This window comes from Equus asinus, chromosome 5 (genome assembly GCF_041296235.1).
Source record: "Equus asinus isolate D_3611 breed Donkey chromosome 5, EquAss-T2T_v2, whole genome shotgun sequence".
NCBI lineage: Eukaryota > Metazoa > Chordata > Mammalia > Perissodactyla > Equidae > Equus > Equus asinus.
Genome location: NC_091794.1, coordinates 94381726 through 94394639, shown reverse-complemented (window position 1 = coordinate 94394639; position 12914 = coordinate 94381726). Strand labels below are relative to the sequence as shown.

General features: G+C 46.3%; 1 protein-coding gene across 1 annotated transcript; it reads left to right on the top strand.

The window, feature by feature from the left end:
* Positions 1–1414: 1414 nt before the first annotated feature.
* On the top strand, positions 1415–12833 carry LOC123285752 (uncharacterized). Its single transcript, XM_044770092.2, has 6 exons — positions 1415–2247; positions 4468–4690; positions 7200–7362; positions 7674–7785; positions 8395–8427; positions 9230–12833. Exons 1-6 carry the CDS (start codon positions 2157–2159, stop codon positions 9280–9282), a joined length of 675 nt encoding a protein of 224 aa, XP_044626027.1. The 5' UTR covers positions 1415–2156; the 3' UTR covers positions 9283–12833.
* Positions 12834–12914: the final 81 nt, after the last annotated feature.

Sequence of the window (12914 nt, the reverse complement as noted above, 5' to 3'; positions counted from 1 at the left end):
TAAAGCTTCTCTTACATTCAAAACTAAGCAGTGCTTACTGTATGGACCAGTATTTTCCAAAATGTATTTTGTGGGACGCCAGTGCTATGGGATTTCAATAGACATTACACTAAAAAAAAAAGGGTTCTGTTGTCAAAAAATATATTTGGGAAACACTGGATTAAACAAAACTGCTTCTTGACTGCAGGACTTTTCAGAGCCTTCAATATTTAATATTCCGCTGTCCACTGTGACTTTTAAGTCAGATTTTGAAAGCAGATTGTAGCGGGAGTTTTCCAGGAGTGTCTGTCCCCAGAATCCTCCTTCTGAGGAACATTAATGTAGCCCCTTGGAATATACCCTGTTGCAAAGGAGGAGAATTCAGATGAGAGCTGAGTGGGGCTGGGTGAGATAGAAGTGACTGGGATGACCCGTCCAGCCCGGGGGCATTTTAGTCAAACCCTGGGTAGGTATTGGCTCATTAGAGGGTTGTCCCTACCTATCTCAACCACCTCTCTTGGTGAGATGGGGGTTACGTGCCCACTTGTAAAACGCTGCATGTGTCCCTCCACAGGAAATATAAAGTCTATGCTTGTGTTTTCATGCACTGAGGATGAGCCAGCTTTTCTTTCTGTGTTAATTTGTTCCCCTGTGAGTAAACAGGGACTCTGCAAGATATACTGTCTGGGTTTGAACTATGCTTCCTTTTCTTCTTCCGGGGATAATAAGAGCACATGTACCTCACAGCATTAATGTTTGAGTATTAGCTATTGTTAATGTTATCATTTGGCGCTCCGTATCACAATATGCTATGGATTACAATAGCAGAAATTTCTGTGATTGACTTCAGCTCCCCCTGCAACACACACTGGTACAAAGCATCTGCCCTTGAATTGCAGCCCGTCCCTCTGATCAAACACGCCTGCCAAGATATAAAGAGTGAGCTTTTTAAAAGAGCAAAGGAAAAGAAATTTTTACATTCAAAGTAATGAAACAAGTCCAGAAATGTCTTACGCTACTATTTCCGCTCCGTTTTCCTTTTTAACGGCTAACTTTTAAGCAGGTCATCCCAAATTCAATAGAAAGTGTGGAAACAGCAGGCACAGAAAGAAGGGGTGAGGGTTAAGTATTAACCTTCTCATTCAACACCAAAAAAGCACTCGTGTTGGACATTTAGCAGGACACCTTGTGGTGCTGGGGCAGAAAAGCAACTCTAACTGGCTTGAGCAAAACAAACAAACAAAATTGAAAACATGAAACAAAATAAAACAAAATTTGTTGGCTCATGAAACTAAAATGTCCTAAAGAGGAGGTGAAGACTGACCTCTCTCCCTCATGGCTCTCAAAGGCGCCCCCTCCCTCCCCTCCCTCGGCCTGTCTTTCTCAAGTTCAGGCTTTTACGAGATAGAAAGAGCCACTGACTGAAGCAGTTTAGGCCCCTCCAAAACCACCAAGGCCCAGGCTACGTATTGGAATGAGAGGGAAATCAAAGAACAAAACAAATCAATACCTCCAAAAATAATCTTGCCAGATAAGTAACAGAAACCAATTGGGCTGGCTAAGGGAAAACAGGAGAACTCATTATAAGGGTGTCTTGTGGAGGCCAAGGGTAGGCTCCAACAAGGCTGTCCAGGGACTGGGACTTGGAACGGTGGATATGGCAGGAGCCAGGAAGTCGCCTCTCTCTTCTCCATCTTGCTCCCCCCACTCTGCACCTGCACCTGCTTTGTTCCTCTCTCCACACACTGGTTTGTCCTACCTCTCAGCCCACGTGACCGAAAATTGCTGCCTCACAATACTCACGATTTATACTGCCTCCTTTTAGGCTCAGTTCCTGGGAAAGAGATTCTGAGTGGATCGGTGAAGGCCAGGGATCAGGGTCCCCCAGTGCCATCATGGTGTGGGCGTCTCACCTCCTGTGAGGGGACTCTGTTTCAGGGAGTCATTGTGGGTTGGGCTAGTATCCCCAGTGTCTCTTCCACCCGGATTAGAACTAGTATCCCTTCCCATAACATTGTCGCAGGAGCCTCAGGAGGCCCCTGTCCTGGCTGTTGTTCTCCTGCAGAACTGTCCACGTTGTTGGTGGCTCTGCACTGCCAGCCGCAGAAAATTGAGGTGGTCCTGATCAGCTGCTTCCTGAAGACTCACCGCTGGAACTTCTCAGGTGCCTTCTCAGGATGCTCCAGTGTCAGCAAGATAGAGGAAGGTCACCGCGTCCAGGTCTTCAGAATGGAGAAGAAGGAGGTCACTTGTGGACTCCACCTCTCTGTAAGCAAGCTGGGGGGCCACCTGATAGGAAGAGGGGATAAGTGGTGGTGTGGGGGGCCTGGGAAATGAGCGATTGGCCTCAGCGACCATTTCCATCTGACTGAGGAATAATTCTCCAGAATGGAGTCAAGTCTTCGCCATCAAACCAGTCTTTTTTTGGGGGAAAAGACCATGTTGTACCCCATCAGACTGGGACTGCCCTTATAGATGGTGCCATGTTTGATGGACTGGGATATTGGTTTCCAAACCTGTCAGCCACAGAACCCTTTAAAATAACCACAACCATTGGGGCTGGCCCCGTGGCCGAGTGGTTAAGTTCGCGCGCTCCACTGCAGGTGGCCCAGTGTTTCGTTGGTTCGAATCCTGGGCGCGGACATGGCACTGCTCATCAAACCACGCTGAGGCAGCGTCCCACATGCCACAGCTAGAAGAACCCACAATGAAGAATACACAACTATGTACCGGGGGGCTTTGGGGAGAAAAAGGAAAAAATAAAATCTTAAAAAAAAAAAAATAACCACAACCAAAACCAATATTTATTAATTTCTTACCATGTGCCATGTGTCAAAATCTTTTTTGCATGCATCATCTCATTAAATTTTCACAATAGTCCTGTGAAGTTCCCATTTTACAGATGAGCAATCTTAGGCTCAGAGAAGTTGAGAGATTTTCCCAAGTATCACAGCTAGCTCTTAACAGAGCTGGTTTGTGCTCCTGACTACTCACCAGTGCTGCTGCCTCCTTTCTTTGGAAGAGAGCTTACACAAAAGCCGAATATAAACATAAATATAGAAAAACAGAGCTGTTTTGACTGAATGGGGGAGGAAGAAGATCGCGTCACTGGGTTAGCTGTCCCCCCAACACCTAAGTGGGCGGTTACGCCCCTTTAAGGAGGCCCTGGGTCCCACAGGCTCAGTTTGAAAACTAGAGTTTGTCCTAAAAGGGTGATTTAGTTCCTTTCAGTTTTTACCGTTATCTCTAGTTTTGCCACACAGAGCTTCATGGGGTCTCTTGCTTAGGTCCTGGAACAGAGTTGGCAGTTTCAACATGCGATAGGTAAGTCCATGGCTATGCCCCTAGAAATCTCTATCAGTGTTCTTTTTAATAAAGTGCTTTATTTACAGCAACAAATCTTTTGATTCTTTTAAAAGATCCTGAGGAAACAATAAAATACCAAAAAGATATCCAAATCTTGGGCTAGGGATCAGGACGTGGCACTTTTAAGAAGCACCCCAATGCTTACTCTTTTATTTTTTTTCCAAGGGATTCTAAGATGTACACTGAAATTTGAGAACCACTGGCACAGAGGTTAAGAACACGGGCTCTGGAATCAGAGAGATGTTGAATTCTGGCTCTTGTACTTGCTCTGGGCATCTTTTAACTTTCTAAGCCCCAGTTTGCTCTTCTGTAAAATGGGACTAATAACAGAATCTTCCTCAGAAAGTTGTGGTTAGGCAACGGCACCTGGCATACAGCCCATGCTCAGTAAACTTTAGCCATTGCTTTTAAATAAACCACTTGCAGCCAACAAGTATGGGCGAAGGTTTCCCCTGGAGATCTGAGGGTAACGGCCCCTCCCTGTCTTTTCTAGACCAACAGCAGCCACGCCCTTTATTCTCTGGAGGTGCAGCTTCTGCAGGTTCTCCCTGGCTTCACCAATACTGACTTGACGATGCTGTGCTTAAGCTGCACGTATCCTCTGGTGGTGAACGTCAGCCAGAGCGACCCTTACCCAGTGGTCTCCTTCCCGTCAGTTCTGCTCTATCTCCCTCTCAGGCTGGGCCCTGTGGAAACTCCTGAGTTCCTAGTGCTACCTCAAATCCAGGCAAAAGTGGTCAAAACCCTCAGGATGTTGGCCTCCCCATGCTCACCCCACTAATCATAGGTACCTCTTAGACTGAGACTCAAAGCATTAGTGGAAGAAAAAAGATGTTTCTATGACACAATTCATTATGGATTGCTTATATAAATGGAGTAGGATGGCTTGGATGGCTTCAAGGGCGCTAGGTCTGGGGATCAGTGAGGTGGGCCCTCACTTTTTAGGAGGTCCCGGAGGCAGGTTAGCAGATTTGCTCCTCTCCTCCCCTTATTCTCTATGGCTACCAGTGCTCGTGACCTTGGGTGCAAGGCAGAAGGTGAGTGAGTGTCCCTCCCTCTAGGGTGTTGTGGTGAGGGTCTAACTCCTATCCCTTTCCAGATATATCACCATCCATGTTCCAGGCACTGGGGACACCATCGTCATCCTGGGCATCTTCACGGACCCTCAGCTCTCATCTCCACTTGGGAACAGACCAGCTCCCCTTGGCAAGCCTCTCTACGTGGTCCTCAGAGCCACAAGCAGTGATCCAGACAGATTTGCCCTTGTGGCCAATGAGGTCTTTGCCAGCTCCAACATCTCCAGGATGGGTACTGTTAAGGACACCTACCACTTTGTGAAGGAGAGGTAAGTATCTATAAGGCCTCAGTAACATCCTGCCAGTGCCATGTTATCTTTTGGACTGTGGCTTGTGCCAGGTGCTTTTGTACCCATGTGCACGAATCCTGTCACTCTTCTCTGTATCCGTGGTACCTAAGCACTGGGAGAAGGTATGTGCTGGGTGAATGTTTATTGAATTAAGGCAAGTATTATTATCACTCCCATTTTGCAGATGAGTAAATTAAGGTACAGGGGGATTAACACCTGTCCAAGATTACAGCCAATAAATGACATTCATTCCTTTTTTTCTTTCCTCAAACAATTATTGAGGGTCTACAATGACAAAAGTAAAAAACAAAAACTAACATTTCTGAGTGCTATACACTATGTTATACATTTGACATGCATTACATTTAATAGCTAATCACAGCTAATTCCGACATAGCATTTACTCCATGCATGGCACTGTTCGAATCACTTCACATATATTAACTCATTTAAGCCTCACAACACACTGTATGAGTGTTATATGTTTGTTCCCATTTTATAGATGGAGAAACTGAGGCTCAGTTCACATAGTTGGTAAGTGGCAAACCTTGCTAAGTGCCGGAGACATAGAAATAAGTAAGACTAAGTCCTTACCCTCAACAGCTCACCGTCTAAGGAAGTAGCTGGGTCTCCTGACTTCTAGGTTGTATTTGATTAATGTTAACAATAAGTCTTCACAGAGCACAGTGAATCATTAATTGCCTCATTTATTTTTGAAAACAACCTTCTGAAGTATTATTTCCTCCACTTTATAGATGAGGGGATTAAAGAGGGGTTCAGAGAGTGTAAATGACTTAACCAGACACGCTGTTGATCTATTCATGGTCCAGAGTCCAGGTTCTGAAACACCACCAAATCTGCCCTAGCATGTAATTCCTCCTCTGTCAGGAGGAAATAGAACCTACTGATTAAGGGTATGGAGCCAGGCTGCTACCTGAAGAAACTTGGGCAAATGACTTAACCTCTCTGAGCCTCAGTTTCCTCATTTTTAAAAAAGAAAGGGTCCATCAAGGGGGAAACTAGAATGGACTTATTGATGGTGAACTTGAGCCCTGGAATAAAGGCCCTGGGGTAAAAAGGCCAAATGGGATTTGAAGAGTACAAGAGGCAGAGATCAGAGAGGTAATTCCCTAATACCTACAGGAGGCAGCATCTGTGTGGACAGGTAACTTGGTGGGAAAGTAATTTGCTGTCCCTTAGGTTTTTGCATTGGCTGGTTTCTGTTCCTGGAACCCACAACTCCCTGACACTCACGTGGAAAACTCTCATCTCCTTTAAGTCGTTGCTAAAATGTCACCATTTCAATGAAGCCCACCCCACCCATGCTATTTAAAATTGCAAACTATGTTCCATTCATCCACTCTAGATCCCGATTCCTTTCTTCTATGTACTTATCACCTCCTAACTGTATACTGTATCACACAAGATCATTTCTTTTTAAGTTAGTTATTGTCTGTCTCCCCTCACCCACAAGAGAATAGGAGGTTTTGCTCTGTTTTATTCACTCATGTTCCCTAATTCTCCTAAGCACCTAGAAAGGAGCCTATGTAACAGTAAGAATTTCTTTCTGCCCGTGGACCCTACACCACAGGACTATCCAAATATTACCAGTTATAGTGAAAGAGTTACATTTAGGTTATTGTCATCTCAAAAAAAGTTACTGTGACAATAGTGTGGACAGTTCAGACCCTTAGCTCTGAATCCTTTAGCTCAGAATTTTCCATGTCTGTCACGGTTTGCCATCAATCCCTACATTGCCACCGGTAACTGAGTTTTCCTTTTTCAATTTGGAACAGTGATTGCTAATAAGGAATCACTGATAAACTAGGCTCAGTCAAGAAATAAACTTTAGGGACCAGGCCGGTGGCCAAGTGGTTAAGTTCATGTGCTCTGGTTCAGTGGCCCAGGGTTTCATCAGTTCAGATCCTGGGCGTGGACATGGCACTGCTCATCAAGCCATCCTGAGGCAGCATCCCTCATGCCACAACGAGAAGGACCAACAACTAAAAATACACAACTATGTACTGGGGGGCTTTGGGAGAAAAAAAGGAAAAATAAAATCTTAAAAAAAAAAAGGAAACAAACTTTATTGAAAGGAAAGAGACTTAGAAAAAGAAAAAAATAAAATGAAAGTGAAGAAAAATAAAAGGTCATCTCACCATGAATTTACTAGCACCACACTGTCAAAATAATAATAGTGAGGAGGAGGAGGGGAAGGAGAAGAAAGGAAAAGAAAGAGGAAGAGAAAAGATGTTAAAAGAAAAAAAAAGGAAGAGAAGAAAGGGGAAAGAAGGGAGGGAAAGTATTGTCTTCCTTCTAGGATTGATCTGAGGATGAAATGAAATAATGCAAGTAAAGTTCCCAGCGCGAAACCCAGCATCTACACCCATACAGGACAAGCAAAAAGGGGGAAATCACTGTTTGTCCATCCACACCGTGGCCCCGAGCCGGGGCTCCTAACAGTTGACGACGCTGCCTCTCCCCACAGCTGCCCAGTCAGCAGCCAGCTGCTCCAGGGCCTGGGGGCCAACGGGGTCTCTCTAGAGGTGACGCAGGCCTTCAACCTGTTCCGCTTCTTGACCAGCGATACGCTCTACCTGCACGGCCGAGTGACTCTGAGCGACAAGCGGGCGGGGCGCCCGTGCCAGCCGGTGAGCGGGCAGCCCCGGGGGCCCACGCCCGTCGCCGCAGCCTGTGCCTGCCGGGCAGCTCCGGGGTGCCTCGCAGGCGAGCCACCTCCCGGCAATGCCGGCATCCTGGGGGCGGGACTAAGGCGGTACCTGGAGGACAGCGGTGCGGGGGATTGGCCTAACCTGCCGGGGGCGTGGCTTGTGGGGGTGAGGAGGCTGGGGTTGACCTAAAGGGCGGGATCTTGGTGAACGGCCTGCATCTACCTGGGGCCTCCTGCATAGGCCCGCCCGAGGTCGGGGGTCTTGTTACCCTTATGCTCGTGTCCCCACAGACCTGTAGTCAGAAGAGTCCGCCCGGGAGGAATCGAGCCTGGGAGATCCGAGCGCCGGCGGGCCTGGAGAACAGAGCCCTCTGGATGGTGTTCGGGCCCATCCGAATAAGCGGTAACTGGATCATTTGGGGGCCTCCCTGACTTGTCTTCCAGAGCCTCCCACTGACCTGATCAGAGACCCCGACCCTTCACTGAGCCCCCTCCTCCCTTCATGCCCTCACATTCTTTCCTAAATCCAAGTCTCCTCCCCAAGCCCATATCCTCCTCGGCTCCCCCTTGGCTTTCCCTGGACTACCCCGTCTGCTCAGGAGAGGTCCCCTCCCCTCACCCGGTCCTTTTCTGACTTATTAAACTTCTGGTCTGAGTTGTCTCTGCTTCTCTCCTCCCAGTCTCACCTTTCCTGCCACACCAGCTCACTCTTTTCCCAGTCTGTTTGTCCCTTGTGACAGCCTGCCTTTGTAAATCCTCCTTGCTGGTCTGAACAGTCTCTCCCTTCTTTCTTCCATGACAGTCCTCCAAAACTCCAACCCTCACGGGAAAACCTATCTCCTTAGTAAGTCCATTCTTATTAGAGGCAGAAGGTTCGTCATCACACCCTTCTGAGTCCCAGCTTCAACAAGTAGTCAGCGCTTTTGCCCAATCTTGAAATGATGGGAGCATGCTGGCCTTGTCCTGTCAGGATGGCTCCTCAAGCTCAATTTTTCTTTCTATGTGGTTTTAGAGTCCAATGCCTCCAGCAGCAGGAGTTTGGCAGGTTGGTACACAGGATCGCTGTGATGAAGTTCTGGTGGTTGCTCCAGGGTCTGCAGGTGCACATTGGGTTCTGGCAGGTGCTGGTCTTGGATCCTGTCTCTGCTCAACTCTATGACTTAGGAGAAGTCAGTTACCCTCTCAGAGTCTCAGCTTCCTTGGCAGTACACGGCAGAGTTGTCATTGTGGAGTGGTTGTCAGTCATAGAGTTTTATACCTCATCAGAACCTGAGACTATCCAGAAATAAATTAGAGTAGGGACTGAAATTTCAAGATACAGGCCAGGCAGGTAACAGCAAGTGAGGGGGATTGAGTGGGGTCCACATTGAACTAGAGAGTGCATTTCTTTTTTTTTTTAACATTTTATTTTATTTTATTTTTTCGAGGAAGATTAGCCCTGAGCTAACATCTGCCAATCCTCACCTTTTTGCTGAGGAAGACTGGCCCTGAGCTCACATCCGTGCCCATCTTCCTCTACTTTCTATGTGGGATGCCTACCAGAGCATGGCTTGTCAAGCGGTGCCATGTCTGCACCCGGGATCCAAACTGGCGTGGAACGTGTGCACTTAACCGCTGTGCCACTGGGCCAGCCCCTAGAGAGTGCATTTCATCTCTGTATCTCTATCTGCCTCGCCCCTAATCTAACGGAGGGACTGGCACAGTCAGTCCCAGGATAGCTTTGTTGAAGGAATGCAGGAATGGATTACTAAATAATCCCCCAAAGTGGAATATCTAAGCCTAAAAAGTTTCCCAGGCTCCCAGAGCCTCCTAATCCTGTTTTATAATGATTTCTTTCTTTCCTGCAGGAATCTGGATTCCTATATTTCTTCTGATGGTGATAGGCTGGATGCTGGCTTAAATCCTACCCAGACACCTCTCCCAACTCTAGCCCTTGGCCTCTAGTTTAGATGCCTGAGGGAAGGGTGGGTTGGAGGAAGAGTTAGGGAGAGGCAAGTAGTCTGTCCTCTTGTTAGGGACCAGAGAGGCTGGAGGTGAAGATGGAACCCATGTAGGACACAGCTACTGTCTGGAAGGAGTGTGGCCACTGAGCCTGGAGCTCTGCGTCCTCATCCCACCTTCTCTTCCCATCTCTGAAGCTCTTCCAAGGGATTGGGCCCCTCGATATGGTTGGGGGCAGGGCAGAAGGTATGGCCAATAAACAGGAGGGAATTCTCCTACTTTGTCTGACTCCTTTCCTGTGTAATCTGACTCCAAAGCTTCATCGCTTTGAGAAATGGGGTATGTGTGGGAGTGTATGTGTGAGAAGTCACTTTATTCTCTATGCATTCAGTTCCCCCATAGGTAAAATGAAAGAGTTTGACCAGATGATCCCTGCTTCAACATGGGGACTCTGTGACTCTTGTTTCAGGGACAGTTCCTGGGCTTTGGCCAGCTGGTCCTAAGTCTCCTTCCTTCTGCAGAATGGGAAAGAGCTATTCAATTTCAAAATTAAGATTAAGTGTATCCATATAATATTATCCTGACCATTAATTATTTCTAATCTCATTAACTCCCCCCCTTCCTAGCAGAGGGTGGATTTAGGCAGCAGTGTTTTATTCATTCAAAAAATGGGTTGGGGGGCTGGCTCCATGGTCAAGTGGTTAAGTTCGCGTGCTCCGCTTTACCAGCCCAGGGTTTCACCAGTTTGGATCCTGGGCGCAGACGTAGCACCGCTCATCAAGCCATGCTGAGGCGGCATCCCATAAAGCAGAACTGGAAGGACCTACAACTAGAAAATACAACTATGTACTGGGGGGCTTTGGGGAGAAGAAGAAAAAAAAGCTTGGGAACAGATGTTAGGTCAGGGCCAATCTTCACACACACACAAAAGGGTTGGAATCTACTATGTACCAGTTCCTGTGTTAGGCCGTGATGATTCAACAGTACACAAGACACAGTCTTTGACCATACTGAGAGGACAGTTGAGTGTAGGAAGTAGGTGGTATGGACCAGGAAGCAGGACAAGCTTTATAAACTGGTAGAGGTGGCACTTTCACAAAATCACAACAAGGCCCTGTGCCTCTTTTTGTTGTCTCATTTTTGAAATACTACTTTTTTTTTCCTGAAGAAGAGTCACCTTGAGCTAACATCGGTTGCCAATCTGCCTCTTTTTTTCCTTGAGGAAGATTAACCCTGAGCTAACATCTGTGCCAATCTTCCTTTATTTTGTATATGGGTTGCCACAACAGCATGGCTGACACCACGTAGGTCCACGCCCTGGGATCCAGGCCCACGAACCCAGGTGGCCAAGGCAGAGCATGCCGAACTTAACCACTAAGCCATGGGGCTGGCCCTGAAATACTACTTTTTATTGATATCTATGACCATTTTAGAAATCAATTTCTTGGGAAAATATGTTGGTACAAGCAACAAAATTAAAGTTAAATTTAACAGCCTTAATGTTTCATTTACAAAGTTTTCTTGTCATTTAATGGTTTAGCAGCTCCTGAAAAAAGTCAAATGTTAATCCATATTATTTTTTCATATACATCAAAGTCACACATTTATTAAATCAGCATACAATTAATTGCATTTCACTGATAATTCATATTAAATGTATAGGTCTGGACTGTTCAAAGAGTCGTGATGGCAAAGGCATTAACCCTTGCCTTTATTCAAAATATATCCTGAAGGATAAAGGACAAAATATTATTGATGATACAATGCTTAAATATCTCAAAAAGAAAACAGAAGGAAACAAAATTAAGTAAACAAGGAAGTTATTGAACTCACACAGCCTCTGTGCTGTAACAATAGATGTTTATAAAATAAGCTGCCAGACAACACTTAATGCATGTGAAAGCGGTACCTCTCATTATATGATTATAACTGAGATACAGTTAGTTTCTCGTTTCTTTGATGAAATTGGGGTGGGACATATCTGGCTAACTCTAGTCCTTTTTCATTCATGTCAGATGATACTTCCGTTGATATATTTTACTAAAATATGCAGCAAGTCTTTTTAAAATAATAAAGTAACTGAAGATTTAAGAATATCTCATATCTAGGGGCTGGCCCCGTGGCCGAGTGGTTAAGTTCGCGCGCTCCGCTGCAGGCGGCCCAGTGTTTCGTTGGTTCGAATCCTGGGCGTGGACATGGCACTGCTCGTCAGACCACGCTGAGGCAGCGTCCCACATACCACAACTAGAAGGACCCACAACGAGGAATATGCAACTATGTACTGGGGGGCTTTGGGGAGAAAAAGGAAAAAAATAAAATCTTTAAAAAAAAAAAAAGAATATCTCATATCTAAAAATTGATTGTATTTGAAATTAGTGCCAAAAGTCTTTGTTAAAATATAAATGAAGAGTCATTCACATTTGGAAATTGGCAGTATCATAATGGAGTTACTTTTAACATACAGATATCCATTGGAGAAAACTGTACAAACGTACTGTTTGCCGCTTGTAAATTTAAATCTCAGCACTTTCACTATGTTTCCAGTCAGATTTCTCTTTCATTCTCTGTATCAGCTCTTCAAATCCTCCCCATTCTTCTCAGTCCTGTTTATGCCCCTGTTCCCTCCCTCCTCACAGGTGCTTCTCCCAAAAGAAATAGAAGCCAGCAAGTGGATGTTTCCACCACCCACCAGTCTAGTTCCTACCCGCCAGCCCACAAATTTAATCATTTAGACACCTATTCTTACCATTTATATTTTAACAAAGGCTTCTGGTCCCAATGTCAGAGAATACCCCCTAAATTCATCTATCATATGATACCTAGATTAGATTCAGTATCCATTAAATTTGCTATTTTATGCCTTCTCTTTTCTTACCTTAAAATGTTATGAGATGGTGGGGGGTAGAACTTTGGGCACACCTCCAGAGTCTTTCCTCTAGAGTAAATTTGATCCAGTAATTAACTCTCTTTATATCCGGTTCTTCAAAGTTAAGAAATCACACAACTTTTTAATGCCTCTCCTTCCCAAGTCAGGTTTCCAAATGCCTGGCATTTCATTTCCTTTGGCTGATGGCTTTGTTCCTCCTTTTAAACAATTTCCCAGTCTGATTCTTAAGTATATATTAATGCAGAAAACTTAGTTCCTTTTCCGGGGGACCGAGTTTGAGTAGGGAGGCAAGACTGATCCGTTACTCTTCTACCTGAGTCCTGGTCACAGACTGACCACTGGCTCTAACCTGGCCCGAGCCCTAACCCTAACAAGGCAGTGACCCAGGCCACACCCTAACTCCTGGTCACAACTTGACCCATTCCTTCAGGTGGGAGAACTGATAGGTGATGGGGAACGGGAGGAAGGTGGGGCAGACTGGGAGGGATTCCCGAGTGACTTGCCCATGCCGCCAGCGTCTCCGTCTGCACAGGCCCGGCAAGCTGCTCCAGACCTGGGCGAGCAGGGCTCCGCCCAGAGGCGAGACCCGGTCAGCGGCCGTGGAGAAGGCTGCGAGAGGCGGCGAGGTCATGCGCAGAGAGACCCGCCCGCTCTCGGCGCCGAAGGCAGCGTGCAGGGGCGGGACACCGGTGCGGCCCGACTCC